We start from the raw sequence: 19,619 nt of genomic DNA on the forward strand, positions 1-19,619 counted from the left end.
TTTTGTGCATATTCATTTAATTCATTCTTTCATTTTCTATACAACTTATTCCAATTCAGGGCGGCAGGGGGCTGAAAGCTAGTCGGGGGCTGGAGTCTGTCCCAGCAGCTAGCAGGCGAGAGGCAAGGTACGCCTTGGACAGGTCGCCAGTCCATCGCAAGGCCAACAGAGAAACAAACAAACACTCACACTTGCTCCTAGTGAGGATTTAGAAATTAACCCACACACACACAGGGATAGCATGTGACCTCCACACAGAAAGGCACCACAGGGACCTTCTTGCTGTGAGATGACAATGCAACCACCACCACCTTAAATCAAACAAAAACTAAATAAAACAAATCCAAATATGATCTCTGCTGATAATTATTTAAAGACTAAACAAGCATGGCTTTCTTTAAAGGGTAGGGTTAGGCATTATAAATTAGACTTTTGTGGATCATATAGATTAGATTAGATTAGATTAGACTTTATTATCTCACAGTGGAGAAATTCACTTGTTACAGCAGCTCTTGTTATAGAATAAAGTACAGAGAGGCAAAATAAGGTGAACATGCATCACAGCAAGAAAGTGCAATAGAAATTATTTACAAGTCTAAGAAAAGCAAAAATATGTACCGTTATAATATAAAGATATATATATATATACATACATACACACATACATACATACATACATACACACATACATTATATATATATATATATATATATATATATATATATACATATATATATATATACATACACACACACACACTACATCCATACATAAAATAAAATAAAATATAACAACAACCTCACAGACTATATACATATTTACATGGTGATGGTGGGATATGAAGAATATGATGACATTGATAATGGGGGGTATTGCACAGTAAAATATAAATAAATATTACACAGTAATATGACTATACAGACAAGTTGTACAGTCTGACAGCAGTGGGGATGAAGGACCTGCGGTAGCTCCTTCCTACACTGAGGGTGTCTCAGTCTGCTGCTGAAGGAGCTGCTCAGCCCCCCCACAGTCTGGTGCAGTGGGTGAGAGGTGTTGTCCATGATGGATGTGAGCTTGGCCAACATCCTCCTCTCACCCACCTCTTCCACAGAGTCCAGCCCGCAGCCCAGGACAGAGCTGGCCCTCCTGACCAGCTTGTTCAGTCTCTTCCTGTCCCGGTCGGTGCTGCTCGCTCCCCAGCAGACAACGGCGTAGAGGACAGCAGAGGCTACCACAGAGTCATAAAATGTCCTTAGCAGAGGCCTGCATACTCCAAAGGACCTCAGTCTCCTCAGGAGGTGGAGGCGACTCTGGCCCTTCTTGTACAGGGCGTCTGTGTGGTGTGACCAGTCCAGTTTATTGTTGAGGTGAACACCCAGGTACTTGAAACTGTCCACCCGGTCAATCTCCTTCCCCTGGATGTTCACCGGTGTGTGGGGTAGTGTCCTTCTCCGGAAGTCAATCACCATCTCCATGGTCTTACTGGTGTTTAAGCACAGGTGGTTGCGCTCACACCAGTCCACAAAGTCCCTGATGACTGACCGGTACTCCAGCTCGTTCCCCTCAGACACACAGCCCACAATGGCTGAGTCGTCAGAGAACTTCTGGAGATGACAGCTGCTGGTGTTATAGGTGAAGTCCGAGGTGTAAAGGGTGAAGAGGAACGGTGAGAGCACTGTTCCCTGAGGGGCCCCCGTGCTGCAGACTACCACCTCAGACACACAGTTCTGCAGACGCACGTACTGTGGCCGGTTGGTGAGGTAGTCGATGGTCCACGCGGCTAGCTTTCCATCCACACCAGCTCCTTCCAGCTTCCCCCGCAGCAGCACCGGCTGGATGGTGTTAAACGCACTGGAGAAGTCAAAAAACATGACTCTCACGACGCTCCCAGCGGTCTCCAGGTGAGCCAGCGCCCTGTGCAGTAGGTAGATGACAGCATCATCCACCCCGATGTTTGGCCTGTAGGCAAACTGCAGCGGGTCCATCGCGGTGCACACCACGGAGCGGAGGTGACCGAGGATGAGCCTCTCCATGGTCTTCATCAGGTGGGAGGTCAAGGCGACGGGTCTGTAATGGTTCGGTTCCTTCGCGTGTGATATCTTAGGAACCGGAACCACACAGGAGGTCTTCCACAGGACAGGGACCTTCTCCAGGCTGAGGCTCAGGTTAAAGATGTACCTGAGCACCTCACAGAGCTGGTCTGCACAGGTCCTGAGCAGCCTGGGGCTGATGCCGTCGGGTCCTGGTTTTGCCGTAACTGGACTACAATCAATTGGACTGTAGTGACTTGAGATGATGTTGTGAATTGGCACAATACAAAAAACTGAACTGGACAGATCTAAATGTGAGACAATCTCTCTTCTTTTTTTTTTTTACCAGTAAAAGCTTGGCTTAAACTGGGTCATGCAACAGAAAAATGAGCTTGTTTTGACCTGATTAAAATCCGTTTATTAGCTTTAGAAGTGAGAGTTAACCTAAACAATGATTTACTTAAGTGGAATGAAGTAGTTCTATCACACTAGATAAAACATTTATTAATTAATTAAAATTCTGATTGAATTTCACTGTATTTCTGTGTTTCTTACCTCGTCCACAGCAACATGTCTCAGCATGTCAGACAGGTAGACATGAGGTGATATTATTACTGCATTGTGATGTGTGTCAGAGCACACGCCCCACTCTGGAGGACCGAAACAACCACAAAGAAAAATAATTACAAATTTGGCTCAATAAACAATTTGATATGCCAATAAATTATACAAAGGGGAAAAACAACTATTGTTTCCATTAACAACATGCTAACAGAGTTTGCTAAGCGGCAGTGGAAGTGAAGAGGGAGGATGAAGGATGGATGGAATAAATAGAAGAGGAACTCGTGCCCGAACTGGAGGGCAACCAGCAACAGCAGAGGGCTGTGAAGTCCCAGTGTTACACCTAAATCTGTGACCCATCGGATTCTATGACCACAGGGGGTGACAGTGCACATTTCTCTGTATGTGTCTTGGAAGACAAGCAAAGTCTTGAAAAAAGTTAGTATTTAAGTGTGAGTTTATTAAAATGCAGGTACAGTAAAGTCACACATTCTGATGGCTATCAGAAATGGTGACCTAGGTCACCCCTCTTATAGTCTGAACTCTTCTAACATAATATGTGACCATCATATAGCCAAGAACACAAAGGTCAGCATTTCTGATGGCTATCAGAATGTGTGACTTTACTGTACCTGCATTGTAATGAACTCACACTTAAATACTAGCTTTTTTCAAGACTTTGCTTAACACAGACTTAAAATGTAAGTGTTTTTCGCACACCTGTCCTAGACCTGACGTGCACCCCTGCTGGTTACGAGGAAGTATTCCCTTGCGATTGTTCAGTTTGGGATTATGAGTTTCCAGATTTCTGGATCTTCTTACTGAATTTGTGTAGTAACCACCATTTTTAAAAACAACACCCAATAGATCAAGTTAATGAGAGGATGATCAAATTATTTCTTCGTTGTCTTCCACAAGCTAATGAAAACACTGAACCATACTGGACGCCATTGTTGTTTTCAAACAGAAAATACCTACCAAACTGAAGTGAACACATTTACCAAATTCAAATGTGGTAAATGTGGAGGCAGCCTCAAGCCAAAATCATGTCCTGCATTTGGAAAATCCTGTAACAACTGTGGAAGCAATCACTATGCTACGTGTTGCAAAGCAGCTTCAAAACAGAAAGTTCCCACAGTTGATGAAGTAGAAGAGGATGACGAGGAGTTTATTGTGGATGTGGTGTGGGCTTGTACAACTGAAAACGAGGAATGGTTTGTGTCAATCGAAGTGAATGAGACGATAATACCATTCAAGTTAGATACAGGTGCCCATGTAAACCTGCTATCTTTGGAAGACTACAAAACACTGACTGTGAAGAGCAAAATTCATCCCATAAAAACAGAAGTGACTGGATGCACTGGAGAACGTGTTTCTGTTACAGGTGGATCATCGCAACCTTTAAACAGAAAGGTGGGCAGATAAGAGCACAGCTACTGATTGTAGATATGAGTGTACAAACAATCCTGATGCATGTATAAAGATCAACCTGGTCAAAAGTGTGTTTGTAGTTACATAACCAGATACTGCAAATGATCATGAATAAAGACTGTTTTGATTGACTTGAATGTCTACCTGGAAAACACAAAATATGTGTCTCCTGTTGTGCACTCCTGCAGGAAAGTCCCATTTGTACTGCAGGAGAAGCTGAAAGTTATCAAGAAAATAGATGAGCCCACCAAGTGGGTCAGCTTTTCTGCAAAAGAAAACAAGTGATCTGAGAATGTGCTTGAACCCAAGAGACTTAAAGCAATCAAAAGAGAACATTTCAACCAGAGGAGAAATAATGGCACAGTTTGCTGGAGCTAAATGGGTGAACTAGACGCCTTGTCAGGTTTCTGGAAGCTGATCCTAGACAAGGAGAGTTCAGCACGCCTGAGGGCAGTTGCAGGTTTGGGATGGAGACAATTAAGGATGACGTCATAATCTGGGGGGACTACTGAAGAAGAACACGACAAAAGACTGAGACAAGTGCTGGACAAGAGAAGTGAATCTGAAACTTAAAAACAAATGTGAGTTCAGAGTGCAAACACCTTCATGGATATGTAATCAGCTTGGTCAAACAACAAAGATGAGGTCAGACGGTTCCTTGGGATGGTCACACAAGCTGAGTTTCCATTACAGTATTTCACAAAATAAAAGCGATATTTCTAACATTTCAATAAAGTGCAATTGCGATTTGCATGTGTTTCCATTGAATGGTGTTTAGTGCATTAGCCATTATTCTCGTAAAATTTCGTCTGGTGAGACTTCACTTTGAGGAGGATAGAGATTTCTAAATCTTTTGTAAAATTCTTGCATTTTGCCGTTGTTTGCTATCAAGGATGACAATTATATTTTTTTCTTTAATTATTTGTAAACAGATTTCCGTCTCCTCTTGGGTCTACTCAGGCGTAAATGCGAGAAAAGTGTTTCCATTACACTTTTGCAATATACTTCTATATCAACATGTCTCAAAAACCACCTCATGAGAGTGTTTTTTTTTTAAATGTAGGTGTTTCCATTACCGATTTTTTATTGCGATATTTAGCTTTTGCGCAATTCTTGGGGTAATGGAAACGCGCCTTCAGTCAGCACCTCTCAGGAGACTTCTTGAACAAAAGAATGACTGGATCTGGTCCCAGGAGGAGGAACAATGTTTTCTGAAACTGAAAGAGACTGACACAAGAGCCTGTGTTGAACTTCTACGACCCAGAGAGGAGCAGGAGGATCTCAGCAGATGTGTTACAGTACGGCCTGGGAGCCGTGCTGTTACCGAGTCCAGGTGTGCTCAAATTAAAAAGCAGCTGTTAGCAAACATACATGCATGTGAACATCCCCATCAATACGTCTATGGTCAAACTTTTGAAGCGGAAAATGACCATGAACCTCTACAATGTTCTGGCTAAGAATCAACCAAAATATAAGCCAGACAACAGCATCATGTGAACTTTGCCACACCCACAAGTCAAAACAACAAGTTGAGCCGCTGATGACTCATCCAGTGCCCCACAGACCTTACAACAAGGTTGGAACTGACTGAAGGAGTTACATAGTGGTCACGACTACTTTTCAAACTATCCCAAAGTCTGAGTGCTACAGTAAACATCGAGCAAAGCAGTCATCAGCTACCTCAGAACTGTCTTTGCCAGACATGGCGGCCCATGTGAACTGTTTTCAGACAACTGGCCCCAGTTTTCTAGCTGTACGTTTGTTGCATTTGCCAAAGAATGGGGGTGTCAACACTTTACATCGAGTGCAACCTATCCATGCATACATGCATACAGTATATATACTATCCAAATTCCAATGGCTTGGCAGAAAGCTCTGTGAAAACTGTAAAAAAAAAAAAAAAAAAAAAAACATGATGAAAAAAGCAATGGACAGAGATTACTTTCAGAAAAGCTTACTAATCTACTGGAGTGCACCTCTACAGAACAGACTATCACCAGCCCAAATGCTGATGGGTAGGTGCATTCACTCTAACCTACCAGTAAATGAGGACTTAGTGATGCCCAGAAGTGCACACTAAGTCAGAAAAGCAAAAGAGGAACAAAAAGTACAAAAAAACGGCTGTTTGATCGAATGGGAAAACACCTGCCTATGCTGAAGCCTGGAGGTGTGGTGCGTCTCAGGGACATCTCTACAGGCACATGGAGACAAGAGGGACAGGTGGAGGAGGAAGTTGCTCCACGCTTCTACAGGATCCAGATGGAGAATGGATTGTCTCTGAAAAGGAACCGGAAGGATCTTCAACTACAGCGCAATGAAAAGGACACTGCAGCTCAGGACTCGGACTCAGCTGAACCTCCAGAGCTAAGAGCGGGCCTGAACACACGGACTGTGGTCTGGCAGCAGCGTCTGCACCACCAGCAGCTGTTGAAAGACTGTCTCGACCTAAGAGACATGTTCAGCCACCTTAGAGTCTGATTGAGAGCTGCTGAAGACTCCTTAGTCTTACTTCTAAGTTGATGTAAAGGAAAAATGTTGACATTCTAAATTTCTGTTTTGATGCTGAGAGTTTGCATTTTATTATTTTTCAATATCAAAAAAAAAAAAAAAAATGTTTAAACAAGTTTCAATGCTTTTGGGGAAATGGGAAAAAATACTTTGGCATGGCTTTGTTTTAAATATTATTTCTTTATAGGGTTAAAGATGTTATGAGTATGTTAAGTTAGGAACTCCATTACCCAGCATGCCACAGTAAAGGGAAGTTGGAGTAGCTACGCAGGTAGCACTGGACTGTTGTAATTTACAAGGCTGTTAAATAAATCCAAAAAACAATCAGCTATCACACCTTGTTTATTATCATTTTAAGCAAGACAACACAGTGCGGAAGATCCTGTACAGTCTCCTGTTGAAAGTCAGACATTTCTGCCGGAGTTCCACCGGCTTTAAACCTTCATTTCCCTCCTGAAGCCACACTCGGAAGAGCAGGTTTGGCTTCACGGCTCTCCCTGCACTAACAGCCTGTAACCTGTTCAGTGTTGATTGACAAATAGAAGAGAATCTGCCCCAAGGACACGTCTTGAAAGGCCTCCCGCTTCCTTTCCATAACGAGGCAGAAATGCTTACAGGAGTGTAAAATCTGAAATGTTTGGAAAAATAAATAAAGGAAGAAAACGCAAGATTGGAAATGATGAGGATGTAAATATGACAAAGAATGGTGTCAATAAATGAATAAATAAAATGTTAGATGAAAATAAAATACAGAAATAATTCATTTATGGGATAAGAACATTTTAAAGGAAAGTAATACACAAATAAATACATGCATAAAAATAAAGTTTTTGTATAACTATTGGCATATCAATTTGTTCATAGAGCCATTTCTTTATTTTTGTATTTATTTTTGATTTTGACAGTTTCGGCATCATTAGTTGATAGTTGATAGTTAGTTGAGTTTAAGGTACTTTTCTTGGCCCCTGAAAGAAAATCATTGTTGTACAGTGTGCAATAATATCTATTACAAAGCCAATATGAAATATAAATAAACTCAACAGATAAACTCAAGAACACCAATGCTTCAAAGAAATGTTTTTAAAAAGATTCAATTATACTGATGAGTAAATTAAACAACAAGATGAAATTAATCTTTTTAAAATGATAAAACAATTAAACTACTGATTAATACATTAATTAATACATTAATACAAGACTATTCACATTTATTGCAAAATAATATATATGTAATAGTAATATGACAACGATAATAAAACATAATGTGCAATAACCTGCATTAAACCCGGAAAATATCAAAACAAAACTTCATCATTCCTTATCATCAACAGAAGCAGCATCATTAACACATTTGGTAGGCTATCATGTGACACAAAGGAATTTTCTGTTGCTGGGTTTAATGCGCAGTTTTATTGCCTAAAACTCTCAGAAGTAAAATCAAATTGCATGTTTGTATTAGCAGAGTGGTATCTCGCTACTCAAAAAACTGTCTGATATCGACGTATCGACTCTATAGTATCGATCCGCCCAGCCATATGCGCTATAGCTGCAGCGCAGAGGGTTGAGGAAGCATTCTGTCATCCAAAAAGCACTTCTGTCGCCTCTTCGGTAAGTCTTTATGTTTTCTCTTGATTATTTTGAGTTGCAATTATATTTAAGTTGTAAGCCAGATGTGCTGTTTAATGTGCTATAAAACCTCAGAAGTTGTTTAAATGACGTAATGGTTTGTTACAGTGTAGCGCCAAAAAACAAACAAACAAAAAAAAAAGAAAGTATTCCTACTGTAAATGTCTGAAGTTTATGCACAAACTACTTGACACTATCGGTGTTGTAGGTCTTCTAAACATAGACAACATGTCTACAGTTAAACAAGTTAGTTAAAAAAAAGTCAAAACGAGTAAGAACGTCTTTGCTGTAACTTGGTGTACAGAAGTGTATTAATTTGGGATTATATTACATTTTTCCATTTGGTTTTAATGTTTTTTTTTTGTTGTTTTTTTTTTAAACTATATAAAGAAATATATGTGTATACTCGCTCTAACAAAGCCACGCGTGGTTCCGCCACATTCAGTCCTGTAAAAACGAAAGTAAACGCATATTGAATTCTGAAGTTGTTAAAATTAAGACTAAATTAAAGATAATCGGATCCATGTCAGTTCTTAAAATGAAGCAAATACAGCTTTACATATCACACGGTGCCATTTATTGGCAAAACAAAGTCAAAATCCAGGAATAGTTCTGGAAGTACAGCCCCTGATTCTGTAGTTTGTTAAACCACCTTTACAGGAACAACGTGAAGTAATCCGTCTGTCACAACGTTTTGGAGGAGTTTTGCTTCATTTTATTATGGTTATGTTCATTTGTTGATACCCAGCTCTCATATTCCTTTATGGACAGAAGGTGTCATGTCTGCTTTCAAGCCTGGAACACACATCGCACTAAGACATTAACAATTATACTTTTCTAAATACAATAATAATAATGATTTTACAATAAACCCCAAAGTTCAAGCTCTGAAATTGCTGTCATCTTGTTCTCCAGTGGCTGAGAAATAGAAGATTTTAGTGAACAGTTAAACAGCTTTGAAGTTGATGGTTAACTCCCAAATCATCACCTCTCCACCAACATGCAGTTCTGTGGTTTGTTCTGATGAAACTTTACATAAAACTAAGCTGTGCTGCCACATTCGCTCATGTTGAGACCAAATAACTTAAAAAGACTCCACAGTACAAACAGAACATGGAGGTCAATCATTGTTGATGATGGGTGTAAACAGGGCTTGAGTGTTCAAGTGCAAGATGATGCAACAGACGTCATTGTCAAAGAGTCCAGGTCACATTTACCTGGTTTCATCCACCTTTAACTCTGTTACCGTGTTAATGAGAGGACAAAACTCAACAGAATCTTCGTGTTTTACTATGTCAGCATTGTGGCGTAAATGAGGTCATAGTGGTGCTCACGGTGACAAGCAATTCAGTTCAGTTTAATCTATTTTAAAAGGGACAGTGTATATAATGTAGATATGACATCAAATATGAAAATGCAAGACTATAGCAAAGCCAATTTCCATCTTTAGTCCCTTTGCAGACCAACACAATACAACAATAAACTAAGGATAATAACAGAGGGAGATTTATTGCACAAATAGATAATCAATGGACTGATCAGCAGCTTGTGGCTTCTACTTCACCGCTTAACTACTTAACACAGTAAGGGTGTATAAAGTTTTCCACACTATGCTTCAGCTTTAGGAATTTGGTTTGTTAAATTAACAGTGACAGAGTAACTTTTTATTTGTTGTTTTCTTTTTCTTTTTTTCTTTTCAGTTATTCTGAACGTCTTCTTTCCCATTTTCAGGCCATGGACAAGCTGAGGTCAGAGCAGGAGAAACTGAGTATGTGGCTTTCCAGTGACCCTGATTACATCCTCGAACAGTGTGGGGATATTTTATCTATAAACGAGTGGAAAGAGGTGCAAAAGCAAACAGCTGCTTTACAGAAGACAAATAAACTTTTGAACATAATCATTCACAAAGGAGGAGATACCTGCCAAAGCTTCCTCGAGATTCTGAGGGAGAATGAAGGACGCTACCAAGATCTGCATCAGTTTTTTCACCCCACCACTCAAGGTCTGTACATTCTCGTATCTGCCTCACTTCAACTAGAATGAAGCTTGCAGAGCAGCACAAGTTGTGACGATATTGTTTTGTATCTGCAGGCTCAACCCCTCCAACAGTGTTTGCTGATAACAGCAGTGCGGTGACGGCCAGAGAAATCAAAAACCTAACTGCAAAAGATCTTACCACGACGATTGAAATAGAAAGCAAACCAGGAGGAAATCCACCAAGTAGGCTTAAATATCTGAACGCTTTTCATTTATCATGAATACACACGCCTGTTGCTTTTACTGAGCCAACTTTTTTCCTTTTCTCCATGTAGGGAAGGCTGCTCTCCAAGTTACTTACACTGCAAACAATGGCAGTTTAATATGTGCTGATAGAATAACTGATGTCAGCATAGACGGGAGTGTAAACTATTCAGTCTCTATCAGACCACGCCAGCCAAATCCAGGTAACATTCTACGGCCAGAAGGTTAATATGCAGTTCTATGCATTTTCTTAAAGGCAATATAAACAAATTTAATTTGTTTTAAGAATTATTTATAACAAAAGAAATGATTTTCAGTGTCTTCAATGACCCATTTCATTATAAGCAATTTTAAAATGCCAGCAGTGAGTTCGATAAAGAATCATTCATCATTCAATCCTTCATCCTTCTTTTATTGTAGTTTTTCTGATTCTTTTTCCCCATAATGTCCCATACATTTTCAGTGAAAGACAGATGTGGACTGCAGACATTCAAATACACCCACTCTGTATCTATCATGCTGTTAGATGTTTTACAAAATGAGGCCTGGCTTGTCCTAGTGAAATAACCACAGGCTCAACTAACCGCATTTATTCTTAATCGCATTGTTTGCTTTGTTACCAACTTTATATGCTGACTTAAGATGGATTTAAACTTATGCGGCATCTGTGTGCAGTCGGTTACAATGTAGCTGACGCTGGTGAGTTTGCTCACACACTCGAGCGTAGAGGGTGCGCGTCATCGTGGCGTCGTGTTGCAGTGTCCCTTCCTAATCTGAAGGTGGCAGCAGGGGTGGTATCGGCTGGTAAACTCAACAGGACGGAGTTCTTTTGATGGTTCACTTCAGTTCTGATAAGTATTTCCTGTTTTAAAACAGCAATGGGTCAGTGTCTTTATGAGCTTGTGGAAGAAAATGAAGAAATAATTTGATCAGCTTATCAACTTGATCCAAAGGGTGTTGTTTCTAAAAATGGTGGTCAGAAATCTGGAAATAAATAATCTTAAACAGACCAATCACAAGGGAGTACTTTCACGTAACCGTCTGCATAGCAGGGGTGCACATCAGGTCCGAAAGAGGTGCACGTTGAGCCTCCGCCAACCTACAGCACCTACGGCGGTGACGCCGTAACCGACCTTACGCAAACACTCCCCAAATATAAATCCAGCTTTAGGGTGCAGGGTGTTCAATATTAATGTTTAGTTCATATGACTAGCATTATTTTTCAGAGTAAGAATACCTTTTTGGGCAGGTTTGAGCACAGTATTTCATACTAACCTTTGGTAAACTCCAGATGTCATCAACCTACTTCTCTGTGCCAAACATCCTGCTGCTCCGGGTTTTCTTTTGATAGTCTTCATGCATTTTGCGTGGAGAGGAGGAGCGGGCCAATCGGCTGTCGGTGTGTGTGCATGCATCAGTGATGTGTGGGTTGATCCACATTGATCCACAGCATCACGGAGGGGTGGGGTGAAATCTGTGGTGCTTGGAGGTCATTCCAAGCTGCGCCACACATTGGTCTATGTGTGGGAAACCCCACAAATGCAGCTGAGATGCAGACTCATCTGACCACATAACGTGTGTCTACTGTCTTTCTGTCCATCTGAGAGGTCTTGTGCATATAAAACAGCAGCTTTTCTGCAGTGAGTTGATATTTACTGCCATTGGGGGTAGATGCAGCTCAGGAGGAAGAGCAGTCGTCTACCAACCAGAAAGTAGATCAATTCCAAGCTTTTCCTGACTACATGTGTCCTTTCGCAAGACACTGAACCCCAAATTGCCTCCTGATGTGTCCATGGGAGTATGGACAACAGGAAGTCTAATAAGCACTGGTTCCAACCAAGGTCTGCAGAACAGCATCCCTGAACACACAACACGTCCAAACTTGAAGCAGATGGGCTACAGCAGCAGAAGACCACACCGGGTGCCTCCTGCCAGCTAAGAACAGGAAACTGAGGCTACAATTCACACACACTCACCAACACTGGACAATAGAAGATGGAGAAACGTTGCTGGTCTGATGAGTCTCCATTTCAGCTCCACATTCAGATAGTAGACTCAGAATTTGGTGGAAACATCATGAAAACATGGATCCATCCTGCTTTAGATCAGTGGTTCAGGCTGGTAATGGTGGTGTAATGGTTTGGGAGATTTTCTTGCCATACTTTGGGCTCCTTAGTACAAACTGAGCACGGTTTAAACACCACAGCTAACCTGAGTATTGTTGCTCACTCATTTTAAGCAGCTGTTTCCGTCCTTGGTCTTTACTCACTGACATTTCCTCAGATTACCTGAAACTTTAAGCAATATTCTGCCCTGCAGACATTAAAAGACCAAATGTTATTTTATTTTTTGCTATTTGCATGTTAAATATTTTTGAGAACTTTGAGATGAGGTACAACACATGCTTGCTTAAAGAGACATAGCCCTGACTCCCTCACCTCTCCCCAGTTAATTTTTATGTAAAATTTTCCAGAAGAGTGTTTCTTAATTGTGTCTGGCCCATGTTTATTTCTAAAAACAATTAAGTTGGTCAGTGAGGACACTGTTAATCATCACTGTTAATGCCTGTTAAACAAAAAATAACAGCTAACAACAGACAGTTTTAAGGTTTTATGGTTTTTATAAAATTTACTTAATTTTCTGTAAACTAGTTATATATATGTGTGAATTTCTGTCTGTTTCTCCTCTCAGTTACAGCAAGACATTCAGGACCTTCTCCTCAGATAAGTAACCACAAGGTACAGAGACAGAACAATCTGGGCTCTTGCATTTAACAGTTCAAATGACAGCAAGTAAAGCAGAACTTCTCAACATGTACAGCCATTTTTGTCGGTTCAAAACCCAAACAGTATTGTCTAAAAATGTTACACCACCCCTTTTGTTTTATTGCTAAGTACAATAAAGAACACAGGAAATATTCCGTTCCCTGTCCAGATGTTACCCCACTGCTTCAGTGATGTTGCAGTCTGGGATCTGAGGAGGATTCATCACCCCATCAGACCTGTTTCCACTGATTTCCAGTCCAGTTCTTGTGCCATTTGGCATTCCTCAGTCTATTCTCCCTGCTTCCCTTTCTTGTCTTGTCAGTGGCTTCTTGACAGACACCTATTCATAGATAACATTTCTGATGAAGCTTCAGCCAACAGTAGATGGGTTAACTGAAAGTCCACTTTTCTGCTTCTAGCTCTTTGGAAACTGGTGCGAAAATATTCACAGACTTTTATGTCTGTCAAACTGAGTTATCTTTGGCACATTTTGAAGGTGAAGCCAGAGAAATGGGAACATAGAAAAACGTATTCATGCCTCTAGATTGGACTGTAGTTCTTTATAATTTGGTCTTTATCATTCGTCTCTCCATCGCCTGAAGTTAGTCCAGAATGTAGCTGCACATCGGCCATTGCTCCGGTTTCAGTAGATTTACAGACTGCCTGTTCATTTTCACACTGATTTAAAAATGATTTTGCTTACTTTTAAAGTTTTAAATGGGATGGCACCCAGGTATATAACTAATCAGCTCCATTTTTATAACTCCAAAAGATCACTGAGATCAGCCATCCAGATGCTCTTAGTTTGACCAAAGTCTCTTTTAAAGCTCTACAGGTTATCGGGCTCTTCATGGTCAATACAGTCCCTGAAATCCCATCGAAAACTCACTTTTTTCACCTTGGCTTTTACTTGACATACAGTTTGAGTGTCATTATGTTTTTATGTATTTATGTTGTGGTCTGTCTTTGTTTTTACTAATTTTATTAACTATATTGTAATTGTTTGCTTTTATGTTTCATGTTATTGGGCCTTTATGTGCTATTGAAATGCATTTGACATTTTGCTTTTGAACAAATGATGCTTGTTTGTGACAGGCTGCTTGTAACAAAGCAGCTTTAGGTGCTATGTAAAACTTGTTCTTTACTAAGTTGTCGGCTGTGTGTCGACACAACAGTTTCATTCATTTAATTAGGAGCCTATCGCAATGATTCGTGGTTCAGTGTAATGGGTTCGACCCACAGGAGGCGACGTCGCTCTTTCTCCATTCATGTCCTATGGAACTTGCATGATGAGGTGAAAATCGCTGCTCTCCTCCAGCCAAGCAACAGGCGACATTCATGCATGTGAAATGTTGCACTCGTTCACGTAGACGTGCACACGGGAGCTTGCGACACGACACAAGAAAATAGAAAAACATTCAGTTTTTGTCGCTGTCGCATGGCACGACAACCAATCAGCTTTATTTACTGGCCAATGAGAGCAGGCTAGACAGCGCTGTCTGCAAACACTTTCAACATTGAAGAATAGATCATTTAGCTGTGCCTGACTCTTCCATACTTTATGATTCTTCACACAAAGATTATAGAGATGTAAATAAAAAAGCAGCCACGTGGCGCCAGAGTGAATTTGTCTGAATGTAGGTTCTGGATTTATCTGGATCAGCCTTGAGGTCTGCCATCAAATGATGAAATTCACAATGCTGTTACCTATTTTGTAACCTTGGATGAACCCTGGGTTTTCTTTCTTTGTTGTACAGTAAAGTCAACAGCAAGATGTCGAGATTTCTGTCAATTCGAGCTAAATCTTCAGACTCTTCATCGGTCACACTTTCTCACGGACTGGTTTGAAAATGTCAGAATTCCCTCTAACATCATAACCAATCAAATTTCTTGGAGAAAAACAATTTCAGAGCGATGCACGGCACTGCCGCTGTTTGCCGCGTCCTGTGTGTGTCCTTGGTCGCCTCCCGTGTGTCCTGCTCATAAGAATTGGCCAGGTTCAAGGACATGCACTGTAAATGTGTGGAAAAGCAGCCGATGTCCAAAGATGCGAATGAGTAGCTGGACCGATCTGAGCGTGAACAGTTTTAATTTATTCCAGCGAGTAGACAGGAGAAAAGCACATGAATGCAGCAAGATGATGACATACAGTATGAACCAAAACTTACCCTCTTGGTTAATAATTTATACAATAAATTAAAACTAAAAAGAAAGAAGAAAGACAATAAAATTTTGCGTATGTTGCACAAAAAAGTGCAGCAAATAATACATGTATTGTTTTTTCCAGGACCCTGCAGTAAAATGGATAACTGATCACAAGGTTAAGCTGATCTCCTGCCTGAAGGCCGATCTCTTCATTCTGCAGTATGTGCATGAAAAGGAAATCGTCACTGACAGCCAATATGACAATCTGAAGCATTCCTCTCCACCAGAAACAACTGTAATCAACCTTATTGATCAGGTGATTATAAAAGGTCAAGAAACCTGTGAGAAGTTTCTTGTGGTTCTCAAAGAACCTGACGTTCTGAATACGTATCCACAGCTGAAAAATATTCTGAACCTTGATGCTTAGCAGTTGTAGAGATCATGCTTAAGCTTTTATGTGTGGTGTACTTACATTATGACTAGAAGAACTGAGACTTGTATACATTTTGTATAAAAATGTTTTTATGATAAAAATAAAACTTGAATCAAATATTTAGTCAAATGTTTTTATTTCTGTAAATATATATAAAGAGCTTCTCACTGACATTTCACAGTCAACAAAATTACAGCTTAGACTATTGTATTTCCCACCATGGGGCATCAACTCTGATGTCATTTTCCTGAATCTGAGGACTTTGGAACATCTGGAGGTTCAAAGCAGCCTGTAGTGCTTCATGTAGCTCAGGTGAAAAACAGTCATCAGTGGATTGATTCCTGGCTTTCCCAGAACTTTTAAAAAGTATCCTTGGATGAGACACTCAACCCCACATTGTGCCCCAATGTGCCATCAGCCTATGAATGAGTGCGATAGATGAGTATATACAGTAGAATGTAATCAAATTTTATTTATAAAGCACTTTTCATGCACAAAGCAACACAAAGTCCTTTACTAAAAACAAATTATGCATATTAAAAACAAATTTTAAAAAGCCTTCACTCACCAGAGTAAATGACAGCAATTAAAACACTCCTCAGTATAGTCTCTTTCACACACTCGCACAAACACAGCACACGGATACTCCCCCCACCCGTACCCCATTATGCACAAACATGAACTTTCATCCCTAGTTTCTGACTCTTACCTGAATGTAGGTATAAAAATATCACTAGAATGAAAACATCTGGCTTGATGCAGCTGTGAGGAAACAATATCTTTGGGATCCAGTCACACTGGAAGCCAGTGCACCCATGACCACAGAGGGCGCCACCACTGGAACCACCCAGATCAGGGCAGGCAGGGGTTCACACCACAGCCACAAGGCCACAACTCCCAGTCACCCAGACATATGCAGTCACCATGGCAACAACACTGCAAACTGGTGTTGAGGATCCCCAGCAGGAAAACACTGGAGTTATTTTTTTTTATATACAGTATATAAGCAGGAGACTCCTGAATAGTTCTGTCAGGGGATTATGGCCAGGGGGTTGCTCTGTGCTGTACTGTGTTGGGGAGGGAGCATCACTGTTGACAAAAACAGGGTGAACACACTGGTGAAAAAGGCTGGCTTAGTGGTTGGACTGAGTCTGGAAGCAGTGGACATTATCATGAAGAAACGGATGATGAGTAAACTTAAAGCTGTTCTGTCTCTTTTAGTATGCCATAGAAACTCTTTTATTCCTGCTGCTGTTTGCTTTTTCAATGAGCACTTTGTATGAATTTGGTGTTGAAAATTATTTGTGTATTTATGGTAACTTAAAGTTGAATCAGAGTCCAGCTTGAGTGATTTTGTTATTTGTTTCTATTTGTATTGTATGTGAATGTCCAGGGCAACCCAATTTCCTATTTTGGGATTAATAAAGCTAAAACCTAAATGTGATTTGAGTGGTCAAAATATGACTCAAGAAATAAAAGTCTAATTACCATGTACAACAAATAATGAGCAACCACTGGAGGTCGCAATTGCACAAGGTTCATTTCTGAATCTTTTGCCCGACAGTGCACATGGGCTGTCGTTTTATGCACTTGACACATTTAAAACCATCTTTCTTTAAATTGGGCTGTGTTCCAGGTCTGTAGATTTTTTCTTTTATATAATAATCATCCTCTGACCCTCATTATGTAAATATTACCACTATTCTGGTTGGTGGCAGCTCCTCCCTGAGCCGCCACCTTATCGTGGTGGAGGAGTTTGTGCGTCCTGAAGGTCCTAGCGGCTATGTTGTCGGGGGCTTCATGGGGGGGCCAGGCCTGGAGGTGGGGCACGGAGGCGAGTGCTTGGTGGCCGGGCTTTTGCCCATGGGGCCCGTTCGGGCTCAGCCCGAAAAGGTGACATGGGCCTCCCCTACCGCTGGCTCACCACCTGCAGGAGGAGCCATAGGGGTCGGGTGCAGTGTGAGCTGGGCGGCTGCCAGAGCCTGGCGGTCTGATCCAAGGTTATTATAGTTAACGAAATCTTGCCAAAAAACTAAAACTAAAATTAAAAAAACATTCTTGTTAACTGAAATAAAAATAAAAACGAGAGTTTTTAAAAAAACGAAAGCTAACTGAAACTGTATTGTGTGTTTACAAAACAAATTAAAATGAACTAAAATGAAAGCAAAAGTGTCATTCATTTTTGTTTTCTGTAAATTTATTTCATACATAAGGCCTCCTGGTTGATATGAAATCTATTTACTTCGCTCTGCCGGATTTACGCCAGGTGTCTACGTCGTACGGCACCTGAAGGTCCATGACGTCATGTGTCAACAGCATGTCCGCCCGCGCCGACTAGCGTGATGCTACAGAGAAAGTTAGGAGAAAGAGAGGAGAGTCCTATTTGGGATTTCCTTCGTTAATATAAAGTGTCTTGTAAAAGAAGCAGGTAGTACAATATATGGAAGGAAAAAACACAAATCTGAGAGTCCATTTGAAAAGCTGCACGAGAAGGCTAACCAGGAGCACCTGGACCAGGTAGCCTCTCTGCCCCTCTCCACGGAAAGATAAGCTTCAGCCAGGCCGAGCAGCATGGGGAGGGGAGGGAGTCACAGACACACTCTCAGTTAAACACACACACACACACATACACACGCACACACACACACACACGCATGCACACACACACGCAAACAGACCTACACACACAGTCACACACAAAATCTTGAAAAGCTGAATTTGAGAGGCATAAATTCATTTTTGTTTACAATGTTGGACAGCAGGTTATGAATGTTTAGTATAGAAGGCAGTTTATTTGTACAGCACATTTCTTGTACAGGACAATTCAAAGTACTTTACATAAAACAAAACCATTAAAGATATTAAGAAATATTAAAAGGCAGCAACACATAGCAAGAATCACAATAAAATCATAAATTACATTAAAATGATTAAAAGCAAGATAAGTTAAAAAGTTAACATGCAGATTTCATGCATAGGCCAATGAGAAAAGAAATGTTTTTAACCTGGATTTAAAAATGTCTACATTTGGTGAAACTTTAATCTCCACTGGCAGTTTGTTCCACTTGTTTGTAGCATAACAGCTAAATGCTGCTTCTCCATGTTTAGTCTGGACTCTGGTCTGGACTCTGGTTTAGACTAGTTGACCAGAGTCTTTGGATCTAAGAGCTCTGCTAGGTTTATATTCTCTGATCACAGATGTATTCTGGGCCTAAACCATTCTGGGATTTGTAAACAATCAGAAGGGTTTTAAAGTCTATTCTGTGACTGACTGGAAGCCAGTTTAAAGATTTCAAACTGGTGTGATGTGTTCAGATCTCTTAGTCCTGGTTAAAACTCTAGCAGCAGCGTTTTGGATGAGCTGCAGATGTTTAATGCTCTTTTTAGAAAGTCCTATTAAAGACTAGTACAGTAATCCAGTCTACTGGAGATGGATTCATGGATGATTTTCTCCTGGTCTTTCTGGGAGACTAAATTTTTAATTCTGAAAAGAAAAGAAAAGCAGATCAGTATCTAGTTGAGATAGATCAGTATCTTAACCAGCTGCTGGCTCTGTGGTCTGTCAGACACGTGCACTTTCAGTGTCTAAAATACCCACAGCTTTATCATGTCCAGTATAACATGTGAGGTTCTGTACTGTTAATCAGCTGCAGTGATTAACTGCTGCATCTCTAGTTCAGTTCTTTATGTAGTTAATAATGAATTTTTTCATCTGAATGAATTAAACATCTGGTCTAGAGTTTGTTGGGTTGTTGAGGTTGTTCATGATTAGTTAGACTGAGCTCCTTTAGATTCCTGGCTGCCAAGGACTGTGAATTGTCTCTTGAATGGATTCATGTTATGTTGATGTGTGTCTTTAGTATGTTGGTTTTGTTGAT

At 40.5% G+C, this 19,619-nt stretch overlaps 1 protein-coding gene across 1 annotated transcript; it reads left to right on the forward strand.

Moving 5' to 3' along the window:
* Window positions 1-8,063: 8,063 nt before the first annotated feature.
* si:dkey-10c21.1 lies at window positions 8,064-15,852 on the forward strand. The gene is made up of 6 exons (XM_042002364.1): window positions 8,064-8,139; window positions 9,889-10,159; window positions 10,249-10,377; window positions 10,470-10,601; window positions 13,090-13,136; window positions 15,451-15,852. Exons 2-6 carry the CDS (start codon window positions 9,892-9,894, stop codon window positions 15,733-15,735), a joined length of 861 nt encoding a protein of 286 aa, XP_041858298.1. The 5' UTR covers window positions 8,064-8,139; window positions 9,889-9,891; the 3' UTR covers window positions 15,736-15,852.
* Window positions 15,853-19,619: the final 3,767 nt, after the last annotated feature.

The sequence above is a fragment of the Melanotaenia boesemani genome, chromosome 12 (assembly GCF_017639745.1).
Source record: "Melanotaenia boesemani isolate fMelBoe1 chromosome 12, fMelBoe1.pri, whole genome shotgun sequence".
Taxonomy (NCBI): Eukaryota; Metazoa; Chordata; class Actinopteri; order Atheriniformes; family Melanotaeniidae; genus Melanotaenia; species Melanotaenia boesemani.